The 24488-nt window shown below is 39.6% G+C and overlaps 1 protein-coding gene across 16 annotated transcripts in view; it reads right to left on the minus strand.

The window, feature by feature from the left end:
• ZMIZ1 (zinc finger MIZ-type containing 1) overlaps positions 1–24488 on the minus strand; it is a 345842-nt gene that overhangs the window by 106408 nt on the left and 214946 nt on the right. For all 16 annotated transcript variants that reach the window (XM_072039497.1, XM_038181594.2, XM_072039495.1 and 13 more), the window contains one exon: positions 22977–23082. In XM_072039497.1, coding sequence (XP_071895598.1) covers positions 22977–23082 — 106 coding nt within the window. The remainder of the gene's footprint in view (positions 1–22976; positions 23083–24488) is intronic.

The following is a 24488-nucleotide window of genomic DNA, read 5'->3' on the forward strand; positions in this document are numbered from 1 at the left end:
TAAACGGAGAAGAGAAAAGAAGTCACTATGTCGCCATTTGAGCCCAGTTTGGGAGGGATTCAACACATTAATGGAATTGATTGCGTTAGTGCATAACAGCAAATCCACTGTTGATCTGTTATCCTCACTTTAGGGAATAACCGAGCCAGCAAGGAAGGTACTGTGATGTACCTAAGAGGCAGCAGATGAGGAGGTGACCTTGCCCTGAGGCTGGGCACTAACACAGGGCAGTCAGTTCCCATGGGACAACTGGCTCCCCTGCAGCCCTACTGATAACAGCCATCCCATCTTCTAGGATTCCCCAATGGTCTCTCTCATGCATATTCTTAATGGTGAAAGCAGAGACATCTTTTTGTTCTTCTGTCACTTAAAGGCATTACTCTGAACCCTTCTTCCCTCTGTCCTTCCTACCTATTTCAGTTACAATTTCCTCAAGAAAAGGACCTTCACTTTTTGTGCTGAGTGTCTCAACACAACTGGCCACAATCTCTTGCTCACTTGGACCCCTGAGAGCACAAGTGAGTAACACCAGCACCACAACCAAGCACCACTGTATCAGGTCACCAGAAAAACATACACTTACTGCACTTTCTTCTTCAATGACTAAGGCAGATGAAGTTACCTTCTTGGGAGAAAAAGCACTTTTAAGTGTTGCCAGGACTTGCTATAACAATACTTAGCTATCTAATGAACAGACTAAGGCTAGAAGCTAAGGTTTTTGATCCCTTGTTTAAAAAGCAAACATTACACATGTAAGAAGACTACGAGTAATATATTCTTTCATTTTATAAAAATGTATCATTACGATCAAGGATGTGACTGTACCAAGAGAGTTCCAGGTGTCATTAACTTGGTTAAGTGGCCTTTTGCAATGGCCTGGGTTTCGGTAAGAACTGGGTTATCTCGTTACCATCAGCAGCTGTGCAACAGCGTACACAAAATGAGGGCACTGGTCACAGTTCAGCTCACATGCCTACATCACCACATTTCTTATTGTGAATTCAGCCTCTCTGAAATTGTTTTTGATCAAGACGTAGAAGGACTTAAAATAGATATTGCCTAGTTAAATTTGTTCAGTATGTCAGGTTGCTGATCTTCTCAATCAGGTTTCCAATCAGGATATTCAATCAGGTTGCTAATCTTTGCTTATGTTGCAACTGTCCACAGTGTAAGAGAACTTCATGCTTAGGGGTTCTGCTTGAGAAACATGGTTTCTGAAAACATTTCCCTTTATGTCTGTCATCTCATACACAGAAAGCTCTTAATCAGAAGGCTGCATCTCTGAAATATTATCCCCTACCTGTAATTTGGAACATTCTTCCTTTGGTGTTACTATTTCTTGTTTCCTCCACTACAAAGCCTTAAAATAGTTACTTAGCAGGACCAACATAGCAAGTGATGGGCCATCATGCTTTTGTAAGCCATTTCCACTTCAGCAGACTGAGACACAGAAGAAATAACACGCTACAGAATATTATCATCTGACACCACCACAGTGTCAGCAACATACACAAACACACACACTCCACTCATACGTGCTTAAATTCAAGGTAATTTGTCAGCAGATGAATTGTGCAAAGTTGGTACATTTTTATCTGCACAGGCTTTTCTTCACTGGTTTGCTTTTTGTTGGTTTCACCCCCACAGAATAACAAAGATTAAAAGAAATGTGTCTATGAAGAAGGAAAAATATTAATCTAAAGTCATTGATATTCAGTATTTTAACTCTGTCATCCAAAACAAAAATATATTTATACCATTTCTGCTGTTTTTCTGGTCCCAAATGTAGTACTACCATTATTACTACTTAGTCAGTTTGTCTCTTGTATACATTCACTCCATCAGCCATTGGATAATCAAAGGGTGAGATTGGCCACGTGAATTCTAATTTGGCATGACAACCATATTCTATTTTTTAAATATTCCCTCCAACTAAATAGTAAAGTCAACAGATCATCTCACACCACTTTTGCTCTAAGACAACCCCAACTGTGACAGCAAATAACCAAATTGTGACAACAAATAACATAGTTCAGCAAGTGACATTCTCCTAAGAGACATCCGAAAGGTTTTCACAGAAGATCAACAAGAAGCAGCACATTTTAAAATGCATACTTAAAACCACCACTCCGTCTCCCCCATGGAGTTCAATAAGCAGAGCAATTTCTCACCGTCTGTGCATTAAAAGCCAAGGCAAGGGAAAAAGTTTCTGTTATATCTACTAACAAAAACTGTTTGTGCATACATTGGCCTTTCAGACATATGCGGTCTTACACTTTGTCACTTCAGAGCAGATGTTTAATTGGGAGGAAGCGATTTTAAAACATCTGTAGCCAACATCTGAGAAGTTGGATGAAGACCACACAGAGCCTTGAGGAAATTAAAAGTGTATGCAATTATGTCACTTCCTAGACTGTGTACTTAGGAAAACTAAAAAAAAAAAATAAACAAAACCAGAAGTTTCAATAGTGAATCATCAAAATCCTTGTTCTCTCCACCATTTGCTTTCCTCTGCCTTAGAAAAATATTGGTACTTTAGGAAATACTAGAGTCCTTTAACTGAGCATCCGTGGTTTGACCAAGAAGAGGCACTGCATCCCTCCAAGGAAAAAAACAGAATCAAAAACAATTTAGTAGCGAGCCTTTAATCCCTTAGGGAAACAAAGGAAAATGGAGTAAATATTTAGAAGATGAAATGTTACTCAGTCCTAGTGAGTCTCAGGTGTATTGCAATAACTCTGGCTTAGTAAATACAGCTGTAGTATATAAAACACCTAATGTCTTCCACCAAGAGAAGCCAAGGGACAGGCTCTCCAGAATCCAAATCTCTAACTCGCTAAAAATTGGGCTGCCTCCTTATTTCTAGTTACACCTTTCAGAAGCCAAGTTCTTAAGAGCTCAGATAAGAAAAACTGTTCAAGTGAGTTGCTTCTACTTGCAGAGCTGCAGTGAGAGAGGACAGCAGAAAATGAAGTGGCCAAACAGATGAGTTCCCATGAACGTGAGGGGAGGGCCAGGAGGTTCAAAAACATGAAGCTTTTGAAATTGCTTTGCTTGAACAGAGCATCATCGGCAGAAATCAGTTACTACAATTCCTAAGTTCTAATTCAGAAATATAAACCTTAACAAAATGAAAAGCGTGTTTAAATAAAAAATACAAATGCAGTTCGGTTTTGTTGCCCTTCCATAGAAGTCATTTATCAGCGTGCTATTCACAGGCAACACTTCATCTCTCAACATGAAAAGTTGGGATTTCTTTGCTTTATCAAATAAGTAACAATAAATATTATTTCATACAATGATTACTGTTCAAAAACTTCAAATTTAATTAGGGTCAGGACAATGAAATAGTAAAGGCTCGGGTTACGCAAAGTTTGTAAAACAAAAGGAAAATCACAAGTGTCATAAAAATCAGAAGTGACCAATAAATCTTTTTCTGAAGTCCACAAAATACATCACTGAAATGTTCCTCAAAAAAAGGCCAAACCTTTTGATCTACTCACTGAAAGTGAAGAACTGCTATGTAAAAGTAAGCACTAGTCAACTGTTGGGACTCGGGAATATCAGAAGAACTTTCCAGAATTTGTGACCTACAAAAATGCTGGAGTGGTTCCACGGCAGAAGCAGAAGACTAGAGGCAAGCACAGAGCACACTGCTGTAATACATGCACTCATATAGCTGACACGCTTTGGCTGTCTAGAAGAATTTTTCCTTTAGTCTAAACTACAGACCATGGCTTAAAAAAATAAATTTTAAAAAAAAGCTGTTTCACAAGATGCTCTGAGGAGGGTAAGAGCCCATATGATCTGTAAGTCTACCAGTTTTAAGCCTTTTATGCGAGGCACCTGCTCCTCTGGAGCAGCAGGGACAGCACGCCTCGTGCCAGCAGCTTGTCAGGGTCTCTGGACCGTGAGATGGACAATGCATACACATTACCAAACACACATCCTGGGCATGCAAAACATACTTAGAAAACATATCTAGAAGCCCTGTGGTATCTTTACCCTCTAAATACTATAAACTGGAACTTGATATTCTCCTCCAGGGAACAAAACCCGAACGCAAGAAGCCAAACTTCCAAGAAGCAGGCAGAAGACTGTTAAAAGGCCCGTGGAAAATTTCCATTTTGGCATGCATGAAAATGATGTGCTACCTCAATTTATAGCAAATATAGACCTTTAAAAAACGAAAACTAGATTAAATGAGTTAATTGCCATTAATGAGCAGCCCAAGACAGAGAAACAAGTACTTTGTCTCTTGTCCCATGAGTTATGATGGCCCACTCAAAGCTGACTAAGGAACTAACATGGTTGTTCCAAGAAACAAAATAGCAAAAGATTCAATCTTTGGCAGCTTTTAAACCATCTGCTCCACGCTATTTTAATCACTTCTGCTCAGTACAGAGATTATGGGTTTCAGTTCATTTGTGGTGGAAAAACAAAGGATGCTGCATTTTTGGAGTGTGTGTGGGGAAATCCAGAATCCTCACAGCCACTCGGAAACGGGAGTATTTGAAGAAAGCAAAAGGCTTACTGTTTGCGCATCCGAGCGTGATAAAACTGCCCTCCCCCTCCACGAGGGATTCCTCCTGTGCCTTGAAGCAAACACAAATTGGAATGTGCCACACTGACCTGGAAAAGGGGGATGTGGGGAAGCAGCTCCTATTAGGCGCTTTATTATGGCAAAACAATTAGTATCTTTCTTTCCAGCGGAAGAACCCCAAAGTTCCCATTGCGATTTATTGTGGGAAATTGCTTATTAATGTGAAGAATGTGTTTTTTCAGCTCAAAAGTTACAGACTTTCTGTGGTTTTCCTGTAGCATTAAAAGAACAGTAAGGTAGAAGCTGTAGGTGGGTTTAAAGTTATGAGCATACCTCCTCAAGAACACAGTAATTCCTTCTCCCTTCTCTCCATCCCCAAAAGAAAAGCCAAATGCTCTCTGAGACGACGAGCAAGCAGAAAATGTTAGCCCCACAGCTAATTTGTACACATCTTCAACTACAAGTGTCCTCTGTGCAGGTGACTGGTGAAACAACACAAGAGCTTCTGTTTACCTGCCTGAGCTATACGAACAACTATACCCCTGTGCCACCTACATCTTCCCTGAGGACCTGTACTTTTACTGGTTCCTCTTCTCACTGTCTCTCCTTGGCGCTTCTGAGGTGATCTGACACAGCTCTTCGTGCTGCTCGAGGCTGGAATGGCATCAGTTCTCCCCCACCGTGCTGAAAGGAGATGTCTTCCCCAACATCAAAAGCAGATGAAGTGTTCTGAAGACACTGAAGGCCTACCAGGACCTCAAATGATTGCACCTGTGATCTAAGTTGTAGCTAGGTGAACAGATTTAGTGAGAGGGAACTTGCTCTCCAGCCTCTCTCTAACCATGTCAGGTCGCTGGAGCTGAATGTGCCACTGAAAAAGTTTCTTCAGATGTAAACATTAATTCTTTAAATTCCCCTCATCAGTAACTCCCATATCTAACGATTTACTACTGGTATCACTGGATGAACTTAACTGCACGAAGGTCAGCATGAATTTGGTCAAATAGGTACAGCTGCTTGCATGGCTTCAGAAGAATATAACAGGGTTGGTTGGAAAATAAATAACATGTATTATTAATTTCTTCATTTTCATTAATGTTTTCCAGCAGTCCAGCGTAAATTCAGATTTAGTGCCTTTTACAGTCGTCAAAACTAGCAGAAAATAAAATGTATTCATTAAAATGCTTGCTTTTGGTACACAACGCATGTTCAAAAATAAAAATTTAAATACAGTCAACAGTTCATTTGGAGTATAAAACCATCAAAAGAATATAAGAAGTATGAGTAAATATTTTGTATGATTAAAATACTCATAGTGAGTGTGCTATTAAGCTACGACATTCGTCTTGGTGCAGACTAAACCCATATGCTTGTAGCTAAGAACATAATAACTCTTAACTATGTAAATCAAGGAGATGGAAAAGATCCCTTAGTTTACACAGATTTGTGCAGCCACTTTCCATTGCTGAAGGATCCACTAAGTGGATTAATCATCTCTGATCTCAGCACACACAGCATAAGCCAAAGACTTCCACAGGAAACATTTTCTGAACTACAGGAAATGAAAATGCTGTAAGGTACTTTCCTTCTTTCCTTCTTTTTTTTTTTCTTTTTTTTTTTTCCACTTTATAGGCCCAATTTTGGGGCTTTAGCATTCTATCTGACACATCGAGCTACCCAAAACCTCTGAAAATCAGGACCTGACTGAATATTACATACCCATAGAGGGTGCCAGTCTGAACCACAAAGGGATTGTAGTGATCTATTTTTAGGACAGAAATGTCACAGTCAGTAGTAGCGAGGCAAATACCCTGCTTCACTCTGCCATGGACATAGCAGCTGTGAAGGTCAGAAATCAACGCTGCCTGCAGACACTCACCTGTAGCTTCTCGAGTCAGACCCCGCGATCAGCCTTTTTGATGAGAAAGTTGCTTATCAATAGAAAGAGCACTTTATACCCTGCACGTACGTATGCTTCAGCTGGTTGCTTGCCACAAGCACTCAGGATCAGAGCCTTGTGTTGTTCTTATGGCCCCAGCTGTAGCTCAACACCTGCAGCAGAGTGCTCCAGTTGTAATTAAATCTGCCCATTTAGGTGATTTTATTACAGTTTTTTATGGCAATCTCCTATTTAGACAATCTTTATGCATAAAATGACCACCCCCCACTTGGATCCTTCCATTACTAAGCTGAGTGTTTTGGATCTAGTTTGACACTTGGATCCTGTTCAGTATGCAAAATATGGAGATGCAACTCCACAAAAACAGATTTCAGACAACTGATACAGAAATATCCTGGCTTAAATCAATTACATCAGCATCTTCATGAGACACGTGAAACGCAATCAAGGAGTACCTTACACAAGAGGATGGGCAAACCTTCACCATTCGGGCCTGCATTTTCTTCTACTTAACTGGCTGAGACAGCACCCAGCAAAAAGGTGATTTATAGTGCCATCACAGGAAAGCTGCTTGCATGATGCACACTAACGGCCAAAAATAGCAGTAGAAAGGGAAGTCCCAAAGACAAGCAGAAGTTACAAGGGTGATGCCACATAAACATATTTACCTTCAATTTTTGGTGTATGCTGGTTACAGTGGAGTCATTGGAAATGAAGAGCTGACGCAGCTGCAGAATGATGCTAGCAAGGTGACCAAGAGAGAGTGTGCAGGACACTTCCTTTTGTTGATGTGAGAAGATAAAACCTAAGATTTAATGCTGAGATATTTTGGCCATAAATTCAATAATTGGGCTGCTAGCAAAACTAAGACTGCAACTTTAAAGCATAAAAAGTTTGGGGAAGGTGGTAGTTGTTTGTTTTTGTTGGACAACATTCACAAATCCCCCGCAGTATTGTAGCAATGGTAACACAGATGGAGTTAATATCAAATACCTCAGCAAAACAAATGCTTGCCTGTGTCACACCTTCTGAGTTCACCAGTTATATTGTATATCTGGGATTGCACATTTATTGTGATAGAAGAGATCTCTCTCTGAAGATGTGAGATCCCTTAGATCAGGCTCTCCAGTGTTGGCTAGACCTGGATTTCAGACACTTCCTGGCCACACTAATTCTTCATCAGCAGCAATCTGCTTTCAAACAGCTTCTCTCTCCCCTGCAAGGCTGTTTGCTTCCTCTAACACCATGCACACGACTTGGGCAGTTACAGCAGCAGATCTGATTCGCTGCAGGTTATGCTCTTGACCTGTAGCAGGATGATGAGCTGCCATGGGAGTGAGGAGGAAACAGAGGAAAGCTTATGCTTTGCTACTGGCAGTATCTCTCTCTCATTAGAGAGCAGATTCTCATTCACTGTTCAAACAGCTGCTCCCTTGCTCCTCACCTTACTTAGCATAAGTAACCACGTCAAACGGAAGCTGTAATTTCACTTACAAGTCACCTGTACAAATCATGCTACTTTAGACTACAAATATTGCTGCTAACTGGCTCAAAATAAATTATGTGATGTGGACAAATACTGTTTCGTATGCAACTCTTCATCAAGAGAGCCTGCAATGTAACAGAGCATTTTTCCAAAAGGGAACTGCTTTCAGTCACTATTGATGAAACTGATGCAGAAATCATCAGGAGGGAAGGTTATTTATTTGCTGTTTTGTTGTTGTTATTGTTTTTTAAAGCATAAAGATATGAATACATAAATGAATGCATGTTGTTCCCTGGTATCTAAAGGAAGATGATTAATTTTAAGCTGTAGACTTGGGCAATTACTAGGAAAGAACGATTAGAAGATAACATACACATGAACAAAATGTTGAGTAGATTTTAAAGCACAAGTCTAGATTTATTTAGCTCTCTTACCTGCTTTTCCTTTTTGAACTAATTGCTGTTGATAACTTTATTAACTTCCTTTGCAGCCCTTAAATCCCCATGGCATGAATTTTACCAAGTGGAAGAAATCTGATCTTTTGCAGTGCACCTCTCTGATTAATCCCTTGCTAGTACACCAGGACAATTTTACTGTGTTATTTAGGCAGGGAGCATAGTTAAAGGCTCACAACCAGCCCCAGCTCATTTACGAAACGTTGCTGAAATTCCCACATGTGAGTTTCTGTGCAAGACATATCATGTTGTCCTTTGTATTCCTACAGGGGAAATTCTTATTAGGCCCTTAATGATTCAAGGCCAACAAATAATGGGTTATTTATTTATGACATCATAAATAAACAACACACCAACCAAAGGAATAAAAGCTTCTCATGTATGACAGGCATTCTTCATGTGGTACTTCTCTTTACATGCTTGATTTCTGATTTTGTTACGAAAATGAGTTTGTAATTTGGCTTTCGGAGACCAGGCAAATGGATTCATTTCATAAGGCTAGCATCAGAAAAAACAAAACAAAACAAAAAAAAAACTTGGAAACGTTACGGGGTTGGGCACAATCCTGCCATACTGCATAGCTGAGAGGTGCCTTAAAAATCGCCGAGATCGAACTGTCACATTAACGATATCGTTAACATATTGACACACGCCTTCACCATTGCCACTCAAAATGCCAGCAGGAAGATGACCTCAGAAGAACTGACGGAGGAAAGCAGGAGTTTACACTCCTTCCTACCCGCAAAAATCATGCTTCTGACCAGCAATCCCGTCCAATTATTCGTTAGCTCAAAAATACTGATTCAGCAAAGAATTTAAGCATGCGCCTAAAATTAAGCAGTTTAATTAACTTTGACGTCAGTGAGCCTACTTGTCTGCTTATAATTAGATATGTGCTTGCTGAAGCAGAGCCCATCTGAATAGGAACTCGTTGATTTTAATTTGGCCCTTTGTCTTTGCCCCTCATTTATTCTTTGCAGTGACTGAAGGATTAGCATTAAGGTTCTGATTCAGGAATGCACTTTAACAACTCATCCTTACTTACAACATGCAAAAGAGAATAAGCATGTCCCCCCCCCCAAAAAAAAAAAAAAAGCATAGATCTAAATGCCTTCCAGAATAAGGACAATTTCACGATCGAAGAATGATGAGAAAGGAGGATTATTTCATTCATACTGTAAACTGGGTGGTCCAATTTTTCTTTTCAAAAGTCAAGTGTTTTCTGGAAAAGATAGAACACTTCTTTCCTTTATGTAAACAAATGGCAACACATTGTGCTCCACATACTGCAAATGAAAATTTATGAGCAAGAAGACTCCTCATAGAGAAATTAATTTTATATAGGAAACCTTTTCCACCATTGTTACTTCTTGCACCGTGGAGGCGCCTGCTGTAAATGTCTTATTTGTTCATCTGAACAATGGATTTTAGATCCCAATATAAGAGATATTTTAAAGCCATGTGAAAACAAACACAAAATAATAAAGCACTAAATTTAAAAATTAAAACAAACAAAAAGTATGAAGAACAGTAAGAACATGAACATCACTCATCCAGACATCAAAAATAACAGTTCATGTCCCCAGAGGTGAAAAGACGGCTAGGTGCCTCCGTAACACACACACCAGGGCAAAGCAGCAAGATCAAAGCCCAAACTCCTGCCAGGCTGCTCTGTTAAGCACCTCCACGGGAAAATCTGATTTCTTTTAATATGCCCATGCAATTGTAGTCAGCACACAGATAGCATCTTGAACAAGCCTTTTAACTCAGATACTTCAGCCCATTCTTCGGTGTTTATGGCCTTTTAAAACCCGGAACACATGACAGACATTATTAACTGGAGGCTGCTAACAATTAAAGGTGGATTTGGAAGGGTACAGAGGTGAGGGGGGAAGAGAAAAACAAAGAACACCAAGAAATGACTTCAATTCTGACTACTCGTATTTTTACACAGTTGAGACCTACGAAAAGCACTACAGAGAAAGATACTCAAAATAAACACGGAATCCAAGAGTACTTCTTTATGAAGACTCTCTGCTGTATAGCACAATCCTAATCTACAAAGCTCACTGTGGGGTTTCCATATCCTCTGTACCACGATAATGCAATGCACAGTGGGACACTACGCTGCATGGCAGTGCACCACTAATGGAGTGACTGTCAGGTGCCTCAGCTGTGCCAAGCAAGTGGTACTGCCATGGATTTGTTGCGCATTTAGCATTAATTGCACTGGTAAGTATACTTTGAAACATATCAATCAGAAATCCCACGGATTTTGTGATTTTTCAGAAGCCTCACTTGCAATGGCGTATATGCAGAAAGATGGCTAGTCCTGCTGAAGTTCTGCTTTAAAAAGAACATTAGAAAAAGTTTTAAAAGATCCAGCCTCAAATTATACTGAAAGGAAAGCTGAACATTATAAGAAATCAGCTATTCATGTACTTTGAGAGTATGTCTGGAGACAAAAGAACAGAATAAGAACAAACCAGTCAGATTATTGGAGCAATTTGGTTTAAGTGGCAGAACTAATACAATTCTTTTAAAGCGGTTCAATTTGTAAAGATAAGGTGACATTTTGGGGTTGAAGGAGATGTAAGGAAAAATTAGTTTATCTAGTAATTTTAGTTACGGGAGTATTACTTGCTTATTAACTTGCGTATGCCATAATGTGGACCGCATTATTACCTGCTAAGTGCATAAAACTTCATTGTCCCATTCCCACTATCTTGGATATTGCATTACCAAATGATCAGGTTTCCCTATGCACATCTAGATTTTTCATCCTAAAATTTCTAATTTCACTTGCTCCTCTTCTAAATTCACTCTCTCACACTAATTCACATGCCAAGAATTCACCAGCTTTGTAGGCAGAGCAGGCAGACACTGTCCTTTTCCTCTGCTCTTATACTGTGACCTCCCCCTTCTTCATGCCCTATCTTTTTGCTGCCTTAGAAAAAGTAGTAGACCTATTTCAACTCTGTCATTGCTGCTGTTCTGCTTTGAAAAAACTAAACATATAAACACCTGCCAGAAGAATGGATGCTCTGATGTGCAGGACTGATGATTTTCAGTCTGGACACACTGAAAATACCATACTGTTTTTCACCATCCTATGCAGGCGGCAGTCGAGGTTTTTCTCGAGAAAGGGAGATTTACAAGTTTCAGAAAAGGCATCACTGAGAAATAATGCTTCTAGACACAAAAACTTTAAAGGTAGTTTTAGCAATTTGAACTTTGCTACGGAGGACAGCTGTTTTCGCATTCGTGAGCTTTCTCAAGCATAGCTTTGTATTTTCAATCTCTCTGTGACCTTTATAGGTTTATTGACCTCATGATAAGTAAAGAGTTTTGGACAGAGAGATGAAAGGCAGATAAAAACAGCACCTATGCAAATAAATATGACAATGGAACAATGATTCCTTAGGGACTTTTCCCCCTCTGTAGACTAAATGGCACCTGCAGATTAAATCGTTTCATGGGACTACGCATGTAATAAATACCAGATTGCTCCAAGTCTTTGGTATGTTTTCAAATCACAGTCCAAATATATTTACTTCACAATAGATACACATACCTTCCAGATCCTCTGTTTACTTTTATTTTCTTATCTAAAAAGTTCCTCTCCAGAATCATCTGTATCTCACGTGAACTGTCAGCCATGGGTCAGTATTAACCTTCTGGAGACTTTGAAGAAGTCTCCTGAGAGGTCCTTACCATCTTTATCTATACTTTAAGATGATCTGGTTGATTAAATGTGGGGTCACCCTCCGCCAATCTGAAAACATAACCCTCCCCAGACTCTCAGTCTTCCACTCTGTGAGGGAAACCATACATTTGTCACTGATGCACTATTATGCGAATTCTACCAAACCAAGAAGAAAGGAGGAACACACAACATACTTTTAACTGCAGAAGTCTGGCAGTCTGTAGTGCTGGCTGAACCAGAAGGGACTGTGCCAAGGACAGACGATGTAGTTAGGATTTCCTCTGTGTTTTTCTAACATCACCTTCAACGTCTCCTACTCCACACATTACAGGCAAAGAAAAATGCTGAAATGCCTATGCATACGTAGCTGCTCTCTAGGGATGCCAAAAACCACTCTGTTGTCCTCCAGAGGGGCTGGCTTCTGTTTAAAGCCCAACTCTTACCAAGGACTGTCCAGGAAGATTGGCTGCTAACTGTGCCCAGCTGACTGCTTTGCTCAGACACATGATTTGGGTTCTTATATCAGCAATAAATCCACTCAGTCTGAACTAAGTTTCAAGTTTGGCATGTGTCAGAGTTACCGTATAATCAATAACCAAAGAATCCCATTGAGCCTGCAACAGCAGTTTGATGATTCACCAAGCATGCGTCACAGCCGGACGGACTTTGCTCCCAGACACGATTCTTACTTCACACCATGACTTGCTTTTCCTTTAGAGGCACCGAATGGTTCTGCAGGGGAGCTGATCTCACTTACACAACACAAACAGGCAACACAACACTTCTTTCCACCCCCGCCAAGCAGATCAGCCCCTGGCTTCACCCAGCTGTTCGGATATACCCATGAGTAGCGCAGGGGCAGGAGCTCCTCCAGCTGTAGCTAGCGTACCGTCCTGCCACTGCCTTTCCTGCAGAGCATCTGCCTTCTTCTCTGGCACTGCAGGTTGGAGCCAATATTGGGGAAAAAATGAAATTAACACAGAATTTGCTCCACTCAAAAACTGTGACTTTACATGTGCATTTTTTCACACAATTAAGGGAAAACAGTCAACTCTATTTTTGGAAGAACATTTGTTTCTTACTGCTGTTCTCAATGTTGCTGGACTGCAATGCCAGTCTAACCTTTCTGCAGCTTACAACGATGCTCATCGTAAGAACCTGATATTTATCTAAACTGAGTAAAATTTTAAATCAGAATGTAAAAACAATTTCCTGTCCGATAAAGAATGTCAAAGGTCATAACAGAATGGAGAAAGGAAGTATACACAATTTTGGTTCTAATAAAAATCTACCCTAAGTCTTTGCTTTTGCTCTCAAGACAGGACAACAGTGATAACTCCAATTCCTTCTTGTTGTTTTTTGGTTTTGAGTCAGAGTTACTGTAGTTACTGCTAATTATTTGAAACAAACACACTTGGCTGTAATAGTAGGAGACCTTTAAAGCACAGTCCCTTTCTGCGTGCAGTGGTATCTGGCTTTTCAAGGACCACTAGGACCACTCCAACATTCCCAGTGGGAGGCAGCAACTGCTATAAATTTCCAACAATTTACATCTCCCAATCTCATTTCAGACCAGCAGTGAGTCATTTTTCACACTGAGAACCTAGAGGTCTCTCTGGTTCTCTGTCTTAATTGAAATTGCTTCCGTAGTAAATACACTAAATAATTTCATTTGTTTTTCCTATGATGGAAAGACAATATCTTCCAGAGTGAGCAAGATTAATGTCATTTGGGCCTGACCAGACAATCATAGGGGAGACTATCACACAAGAAGCAAATACCCTGCTTTGTACGCAGATGTTCATTTTTCAATTTATATCCTCGGGAGCAGCCCCTGTTCATCCTTCTATTATTAAGTGAGTTCAAAGCCAAGTCAGTAATATTTGCTTTTAAAAATATTTAAATTTATGTTTCCTGTGAGAACTCTCCTTAGAAGATGCACATTTTAAACCAGTTTGTGAACCCCAAAGTGAGAATCAGCATGCACGACTGCAGGTTGCTATCTACAAAGCCCTGAACAGGGCTCTGGGAAATGACAACACAGGCAGACAGGAGATATATAAAATCCCGTAACTTTTTCTGTCCACTAAAAATGAGTAACCCCAGCACACTTGGAATGCTGAAATTTCTCAAAGAAATAAGGAATATATTGAAGTTGGCTGCACTGAATCATTAGTTTGATCGCATTTTTCACAGAAGCTAAGTTTCTGCATGAAATACTAGTACTTGAAGTTTTGCTTTAAGTACAAAAGCGTGAGAGCGAACCTCTAAAATCAAGCAGATAGAGAAGAAAAAAACTCATACGTTTTTTGTGCACAGAAGAAATGCATATTCACAACAACAAAGCATAGGTACAACAGAGATACTTATTACATGGCCAGATAAGGCTCAAAGAGATTTGCTTATGACTCCATAATGTCCAGATGCCTTCTCACTTGATCATTTTTTTCCTTCCACTACATTATGAAATGCTATGAGCCTGGTCCCCCACAACACCTGTGTCTACAGAGGCATCTTAGAGGACCAGAGACATGTTCACTACCACAAACTTGTTTCTTGAACTTTGATAAAAGCTTCAATTAAGTCACAGAAATATGATTCAGAACAACCAAGTTTCTAATTTCAAATCCCCACCATTTGGGTTGTACTACTGTTGAGCTACTGAACTTCATGACAATTTTTTTGAGTGACATCTCTTTTCTTCCATGTATTCCTTAAGTCAGGTGTTACTGGTAACTGCTACAAAACAAGAGTTAGCATCTACAGATATATCAAGAATAGCTGAGGAAAAAGTGGATTTATTAGGATATTGAAAAAGAAAGTTCACAATGAGAAATAAATACCCTTGCAATTTTAATCAGATAATCAAAAAAAAAAAAAGAAAATGTTTACCTCAGCATCTGAAAAACCTGCAGATGAAACCCAATTTGACATTTTTTAAACAATTAATTAAAAACTGAAATAAGTTGAGACAAAAAAAAAACATAAAATGGAACTGATCTAGAAGCTTTATCAAACATGAACATTCCAACCTTTATTGAATTGCTCAGAAAAAGAGCACACGTTGTAAGGAACAATACTGCATTTGTTTGGGGAATATATTACTTAATAAGCACTCTTCAAATCCCTTTTCTGTTATTCCGTGGTCTTTCTCCTTGAATTCCCTCTCATGAAGAGGCACAAAGACTAATACAAATTAGAGCAATCTCAAAAGATGAATCCTTATGATTTGTTGATTATACTTACACTGATACTTAAATGAACACATTTTATCACACAGAACTTATTTGAATACCTTGCTATCAGCATATTTTAACAGGTGTATTTGAACATGAGCATTACAAAGGATGAAATGCTAAAACACTTGTTCAGTAAGGCTTCTCAGTACGGAAATTTCTCTGTGTAAGGAGACACATTGTATACAGTATCTTGTCTATTAACCAGCATGTTTCATAATAAAACTGTCCTTTCTGGAAAATTAGGAGCAAGAACTCTTAAGAGCTGCCTGCACGCTGCAGACCAACTGGCAGGAATTAGAAATGGATCTGGAATTTTGACCCATGCAATGGCAATTTTATTTAGGGATAGAATTGGCTGACCTGGAGCCAGTTTGATGGTCTGATCCGTTCATACAGTTCATGCTTTTGGTCATTCAGTCGACCAGCAGCACAAAGCTACCAGCACCTGTGGAAACTGCTGTTCTCATAGCTGGACTTCTCAGGAACTTCTCTGAATGCCTTCAAGACACATACCCGATAAAAGCCCTGGCAGGGAGGTACATTTGGATGCACTGCAGCTCAAAAAGGAACACACTCAGGACTGCTTGCTGTACACTGAAGAAAAGGTAAGTTTGCGAGGGGCAAATGCCATTCTGAAGACTTAGCTTTCTGCTTTCCTATGAATACACGTATTTTTCATAGCTGCCTTCCTTCATACTTTGTGACTTAGCTCATGTTCAGAGGGACAGATGCATTACCCCAAACACCAAAAAATACAAGATCAAAATTCACACAGAGACCAACCTCTGGTTTGTATATACTTATATGTATACATATGTATATTATATGTATACTTATATAACTGAATTATATATAATTCAGTTGCTCTGAGCACATATGGGGACCCTTCAGCAGAAGACAGAAAACATCAGTAGAAACCAACATAAATCTTCTGTGGAGAATGCCAGTTCCAATCCAAGTGAAAGTGTGTTGTGCTCACCAGGAAAAGATGCTTCTCAGGAGCCACACAATGAGGTAATTCACTATACACTTCAAATCCTCAGCAAAGTGAGCATTCAGGGGGACTTATGAGCCTCATGAAAATCCCAAGCACAGAATAAGAAAACAACAGAGCTATCTTGTTGCTACAGTTGAGTCTCTGCAATTTTCCTAAGTGCTACAATAAAGGCGGTAGCACAAAAACATTCCAACCCAGTGACAGAGTTTTACTGCTACATCTCTCAAAAGTCAAAATTAGTACCATGGTAACAAGGACCTGCCAAATGGCAAAAAGAACAGGCCAGATAAAGCACCTGATATTTTGGCTAGACAGAAAAAAGCGGCAGCAACTCAGTCATGCAACCTCATTTATAAACACATGCGCAACAGTGATTGCCAAAAATGAATTTCTATTTCAGCAAAATAGTATCTGTTGCCAATCTATTGATAATGATGATCTGCCCTGAGTACGGTAGTGTTTCTTTGATATAGAGTGGAGACCAAATCCATCAACAGCAGACACTTGAGAGGAAGGAAAAACCGAGCGACTGAATTGAAGTTCTAGGAGGGAGAGCATCTCTCATTCTGCAGGCTCTTCAGATGCTCCATTTTGAGATACTTGAGAACTGCTGCCGTGTGCCAAGCCAACCAGACAGAGGCTCGAGATACAGGGTATAATTTTCCAGACTGCAGCTCTTTTAGAGACCTGAGTTGCTCTGACTGAACTTACAGGTGAGACAGATTTGCAGAGTCTAGGATGTCTTCCGTGGGGTCCCCTTCTGTGCAGTCAGTGAAAATGGGGCTGTCACAGACTGCAGGCAAATTAATGCTGCTCACCACTTATCAATGCTAGCTGAGCTTCCTTTTGGTCAAAGGGAGTTGCCAACTTGCACAATTCAGATATGGTATATATACTATAAATTTTCAGGAAAGAGAGTTGTGGTTGCATACAGCTATGTCTTGCCAACATATCTTCCAGACAGAATTATTTATCTCTATGATAACAAAGCCTAAGTGTCCCAAGCTGTAACCATGGCTCCACTGCACTAAGATATACACCTACAGGGGAAGAGGTATTCTCTGCCCTGCATAATATTGAGTTTAATTAAACCAGACAAATAAAAGTGGCTGGAAGGTGTATTATTATCCTTGCTTCAAAGCTACAGAAGTACAAAACAGACAGTGAAACAGTCAAGGGCACACAGTGAGAATTTGTGCTAAGAGCTGGGAAGTAAACCCAGAGATCACCTGAAATGTAGTCAGTTTCTGCATCAAAGGCAGTTTCAAAAGGTAACAGCTACAGGAAAGTGCTGCCTTTATTCTAATGAAGAATGTCAAGTGGACAGTTTTAGGACAGTAATGCTAAGGGCCACTGGATAAGATAGCTGCACGGAAATGTAGCAAGAATTAGGGAACACATAAATAAAAGATTCTTATAACTCAGCTTCGAACTACATCAAGAACCCCATTATTAAGTTCCTTTCATATGTTTATTGAGTTATGTTCTTTAAAAAAAGTTTTATTTTCCATGTTCCTTTCCTTTGCTCCCTCCCATTCCACTGTCATTCTAATTGAAAGCCTATTCCAAATCCAACTGCCAACCCAATTTTTCACAATTTCAGCAATTTATTCAATTATACCTATATACTTTTGTGACAACACCATCCAGTAGCTTTACATTTCTTCTTGTACTAAGCTCTTTATTTGTTAGCATTTACATACAACTCATGACCCTGCTCAGCTTTCATTTCATGAACACCCTCTTCTACTCTGCTCTCATAAAACTGCCTACATATTCTCATCACCCACTCTGCTAAATACAGATGCAGTATTTGCATTTCGACTCCAATCGTAAGGGACCATTTTTGACTTGACTGAATTGCTGAAAATGTTGGGTGTGAGGCACGCGACTGACATTTCATATGCTATTTCTTTCTGAATGCAGGCACGCTGATCATTTGGTCCCTTCAAGCTGGAGGGATGCCACTGGCCTTGGCTGTAGCAATTTCCATTCTATACTTGCAATCCTTCCAGTTGCCTTGCCTCCACAGACAATATGAGCATTATTATTGGAAACTCAGGCAAAATGTTCACCCAGCTTTCTGGTCACACATACTCTAGAGATCATCCTTACTTTCTACCTTTTCCTTATTTGTATTGCACAGTCTTCTCTCGTTTTCTCTCACTTCTGTAAGTTTGATTTAATAATATGCCAAAATACACTTTGTTTCATCTATACCATTATTTCAAAACAAGACAGTCAAACATGCCAGATAACACACCCTAATCAGGACATACCTTCGTAGGTCTCACTCTCTTGCCTGGTGATGCTTTAACACAACCATTTGCCAGTACCCTCACACTGCAAATACTTTTCTTAACCCAGGGTCCATTTTACTCACAGCTTTGGTAGCAGGCCCACTAAGAACAGCCCTATTACTTCACAGTTACAGTACAATGATAAAAGCTAAACAAATAAACAAAGTTCAATGTAAAACCCTCCAATAGCATGAAGTTTTCATTTATACCTCACATAAAATTAAGAGTATTAATAATTTTTCTCTTCAAATATGAAATCAAAGCACAGCCAGCAGAGCCTAAGGGACCAAAAACAAGCCACTATCAAAAAGGGGTTGCTATCTCTGCTATCAAACAGCTAACACTTAGCTGCCCATTCAAGCTATCAGAGCATTTGTTTTCTGTAGCTTCTCAGTGATTGCTAAAGTACCTTTTCTGCACGGTTCTGCCCTCAGGCTCCTTTCTCCCTCTCTCTTTTACAGAGATACAGAACACTGTCTTTTTCTGACAAAGCTCCCTGTATGATCTCATCCTGTCGTCCCCTTGTCTGGCCTCAGCTTGGCCCCCTGACAAAAGCAGAAGTAGCTACAAGAGCAATGAAGTTCAGTAGCTTGATAAAGTTTTTGATGTTGTTTTCTTGAATTTCAGCACAGAAAATTGTTCCCTTTCAGTTTTTTAACAAACACTGACTGGTGAGTTCTGTTTTACTTAAATAATGGACCTTAAAATAAAGCTACCATACAACTTAAAATTTTGTACAGGAAGGGCAAAAGCAGAAGATACCATGCTCAGAATACGTTTAGATGCCCAAGCAGGCACTATTCTGAAAGAAAAGCTCAGGCAGAGGGCTAGAAAGCCAGGAATACGCAAACACCCATGCACTTGCATACTAAGCGCAACTGAGGTTGCTGTAGTTTGAAAGTAAATGAGCATGCAGCCAACCTGCTGTGCCATTCCCTATAGGTGTCACAACAAGGCAAAGGAATTTGCCTTGGAAGGTTTGGGGAGCAGCTGTCACCAAAAGAGAGACATGTATTTTTAAAGGCTTTGTCATTTGTCTTCAGGGTGGGAAGCGCTGTATTTGACCTCCTGCTGAGGCAGCAGCCCAGATGCAGCAGCATGGGCTAGAAGAATAAAAGGAGGCATCGCTATTATTCCAGGTACAAACACCAGAAAGCAGAGACAAAAGGCAAAGTCATTAAACCATCATTACTATTTAAAAGCACATATGACAACTTTTTAATATTTTTCATGCCACGCAAGTCTCCAGCCTCAAGGCATTCTCTGAAACAACTCACATTAGCTAATTGTTGACTATCTCAATGGCCAGGTAAAACACGGCAGACAAAAAAAGCACAACATCAAATACTGTTTCAGCAACACTAGACTGTCCTGTTCTGTTTGGGAAACGCTACAGAGCTGACAGCTCTTGGTCTGCTCCCGTGGCTGTGCCACCTGAGACAGCTTCTGTCCCCCCTGCTGTCCATCTCCCCACATCAGGTATGCTCTGATCTGCCTTCTGCAGCTCGTGTCACCATCGCCTAACCTCTTCAGCTTATGTGAGGTGGGTTAGCAGGCAGCTACCACTACAGCTTTTTAAGCCAAGTGGCAGGAAACCAGGTGGCGCTGACTGCCCGATCCGGGGTGTGTTTGTGGGCCTGCTGGGCAGGCAGCCCTCTGGCTTCTGGCTCCAGCTCTGCTCCACCAGGGACAACCAAGACCACTGGGCACGGCCATGGGGACCCTAACTCTCACCAAACAGACGAACAGAAGGTGACCAGCGAACACTTAGCTGCCACTTTGGACCTGGGGTGGTCCCCGTGCTGTGCTGAGCAGAGCTGTGAAGCCCAAGAGCCACTAATTTTTTTTTTTCTCCTCTTAGTATTTCAGTGCATCAGAAACAATGCAACACAGACTAGAAGTATTTCTGGAGCTACCCCTTTGGTAGCATTATAGCCCTAGTTCGAAGAATGAATTCAAGCCATTATAAATTCCCCTTAAGCCTGGAGGAAGGGAAAAACATTCTTATTCATTAAAAATAATGCCATTTGGTATCTACATGAGAAAGTGACTGGAAGAAGTGTTGAAGGTGTCTTCAACAGATGTAACAAGGAAAAGAATGAGTTACTCAAATCCATATGCAAGAACCCTTGACAACTTAAGCAAATCGTGAAAGGCAGCTTTCAATGGTACGCACTGCTTAAAAAATAATAAAAATTATTAAAAATAATAAAAAATAAAAAACAATTTTAATGATAACTGAATAAGGGAGCAGATCCACTGTTGCTTTAGAAATCAGACAACGTTAATACGTTCAGATGTTGAAATTAACACTTTGAGAAATAAAATTCAAGATAGTCTGAAACAATCTCACATTTGTAATCCTCACCTGTCAGTCTTTCAAGCTGCCCATTCAATGATGCAGCTCTCACAGGTCATATGTGAATGTGACACCCTTAGAGTAGGTGTTACATGTGACTTTTCACCAAAATGCATTATGGCGTGCCCTGAGTTTTGACTACTTAATACAGACAAAAAGAGCACTGCAAAACATGGTGTGGGTAGGCATGATGAAACCCCAGGAACAATTGGTGAAATAAGTATATACATGGTTAACCTAAGGTAGCTGTGAAACCTGATATGTAAGATCACTGGAAATAAATCGTTTGTACATGCATCTGGGAAGTAGGAAGGAAAGCAAATGACTGAAAAGGTTTTTAATACACTGAGAGGAGAGCTCGTGATTTCATTACAATTTTCCCAGTATTGTATCAATTAACAATGGAAAGACGTACGGATTAGTAGAGTAATGAGTTGGACAAAAAAAAAAAAAAGGCAGATATTCCACCCAAATAATTATTTGTACAAATGAAACACTGCAACTGGGCTTTTCTAGGATATGACCGACCAACCAGTGGCTTTCAAGGCTATCCTCTCATGTCTGCTCCAAACAAAAAGGATTATAACATGAAAAGATCCAAAGACTACCTTACCTCTACTAACAGACTGATAGAGACCTCACACCTCAGAGACTAACACACACTCAGTAAGAACTTCCAGGAACAAAGGTATGACTACTTTTACTAGGTATATTTTCAAGGGAAAGAAAAGTCTCAGTTAATGCATTCCTAGCAAGAAATCCTCAAACAATCCTTAAAAAAAAAAAAAGAAAAAAAAAAGCACAAGAGACACGATAGCTAACTATTGGAGAAACTTGGTATAAATTCAGAAAAAGGAAGATTGTGACTGGTCAGCTGAAGGTTTTAATCTTCCACACAGCTTTCCCAAAAGAAAATTAGACAGTTCATTGGACATTTAGTAAAATTAATAATCCCTTCTCATACAAAGGATTAATTAGTCCATTGAATATGTCATGATGTGAAAACCACTTTGCACAAGAAACTGCTTAGAGCACTTAAAACAAAAGATAGCCACGAGTGAAAGCAGTTTGAGTCTGGTAAGGACCAAAAAGTTACATGAAAATAAATGCTACTAACACGTAATCAGTTGACAATAAATTACTGTTTTGGAAGAAGGTAGCCTTTTCTAACATTCTAAAACTGGGACTGTATACCAGTTACTAACTAGAAAAGTTAAGTGTTCCATTCCAGAGTGTAGATACCTGCCTTTTTTTCAAATCAGTACACGTTATGTTGACATCAGCTACAAAAAGAAACAAAATTAAACTCTCCAGTTAAATAAAAAACAATGTGAGAAGCAGAGACTCCCAAGTGCATTTTATACTTTTAACAATACAGGAAAACAATAGCAACACATCATAATCTTTGATGTCCTACCCTATCACAGCACCATAACAGATAATTGCCATTAAAAAAAAAATGAAAAAAGTGCTACTTAATATTATTTTAACAGCATTGTTACCTATTCTTGGCTTGAAATTCTATAGTGAGTGAATATACCTACAAGAAACTGTGGTACTTCTTTGCACAGACATATGCAATCCAGGAACAAAAAAGTTTGGCAACATATTATTTCAGACACTTACAGAATGAACATAAAAGATATAGAAAGGCTGACATACAACAGAAAATCAATGGTTTACCAAGATGGAGGGGTCTGAGTATGCTCGTTCCCTCCCTAAGATTATTGAACATCACTGTTTCTGGAACTTACACTTCATCTATAAGATCAAACAGGGATATGAACAGCACTACTTGGGAAAAATGTTAATTCCCAAAGCCAATCATCCTCAGAACAGCATACCACTGAAATGCTAAAATCTGCAGCACTGTTACCACAGAACACTTGGTTGTTTTTTGTTTTTAAAAAAGCAATACAGTAGCAAGTAGTATTTATTCAGCATATAACAGTCCAAGAAATCACTGATATACCAAAAAAGGTTTTTCCTACCGGCTGATTTTGGAGTGAATTTGTCCCTGTTGGCTGCACATACTGCCAGTAGCCTGTATCCAAGATCCAAGTCAAATCCTTGCTGAGCTGCCACTCGACTAACCACCTGCAGAGGGAAATAAAGAAAGCTTCATTAAAGGTTACTTGAGCTCTTTGCAAAGTTACATTAACCTGCTTATCAGCACTGATGTTAGACAACTGAATCTGCTGTTGCAATATCCACAGCACAAACGTGATATGAGGCACAGCTCCCAGTGCAAGCACAGCAAAGAGAACACAAGAATCTCTTCTGGTGATCTCGTTATTTGACCATGTGCCAGAAGAATGGCCTGATAGTTCATCTGGAGTCGGAGGGAAAAAGCTTTTCCAGAAAATAGTGCAGGAGGACCATATGCAAAGATTATACAGAATATATTTCACTATACTTAAGAATTTGCGAAGAAGAAATCTAAGTCTCTGTCCCTGGGTCACAAATAGTTCCTGGCCTTGCTCTGAAGAGCACTGCCCACATCCCCTAGGTTAAAATGCCCTTCTCCTCACTGATGTAGTGTTCTCCTCTGCTGTGATCAGTGTCGCAGTTGCTGCATTTCAACAATACAGTATTGCGAAGCCCATTTACTATACTTCTAAAATAAATATGCCTGTGCCTATTTGACAAACACATAAATATGAAGAGAAGGTTTTTTTTTTTTTGTTTGTTTGTTTTTTGATTGCTCCTGAGAAATGGGAGCTGATCTAGAAGGAATCTAAATTTCTTGTAGGACTAGCTAAACTAGGCAAGTGAAAGACTGGGGTCAAGGATGAAACGCAGTCAACTGTTTCTCCAAGCCAGCAACTCAGCTATCAGCCAACAATGTATCCTCACAAAAACCGGCATAGTATACACATAATACTGTGGTCATTCTGGGCAAACTATGCTACAGTTGTACACAGCAGAGCTTTTATATTGCCTTCTGGTTGCTCAGGATGACTTCAGACTCAGAGGCATGGATAAAAACATTATTCTTAGCACTTCCATTATTCCTTTGCATTATACCAGTGGTCAAAGAACTCCAAAGGAAACAAAACGCCATTTCCTTGGGTGAAGCAAAACAAAGTCCCAATCCTAAATAGCTTACAATGCAACAAAATATCCTTTTTCCACCCCTATTCTGAAAGCTTATTTCTAAATCAGTGATAGTGCAATTACCTGTGCCCAGCACTGACTTCCCAAAGAAGCAACAACATAAAACAGTCAGGAATCAAGATATGCGATAACCTACAGATAGTAAATAAATGCAGTATTCTGGCCTACCTACTGAACATTATTATTACATTAACTTTATTATTTTGAACTTTCTTCCATTATCCACTTTCCCTAATTAACAGTTAAGAATTAGATTTCTCTCTTAAGAAATAATTATCACAGATAATGTTCCTGGTTAGATTTTTGTTGTTGTTGTTTTTCCTATTAATTTAGAAATTATAGATTCATCTGAATTTATCAAGTGGGAGTGACTCCTCTTTATCTTT

The sequence above is a fragment of the Anas platyrhynchos genome, chromosome 6, assembly GCF_047663525.1.
Source record: "Anas platyrhynchos isolate ZD024472 breed Pekin duck chromosome 6, IASCAAS_PekinDuck_T2T, whole genome shotgun sequence".
NCBI classification, from domain to species: domain Eukaryota; kingdom Metazoa; phylum Chordata; class Aves; order Anseriformes; family Anatidae; genus Anas; species Anas platyrhynchos.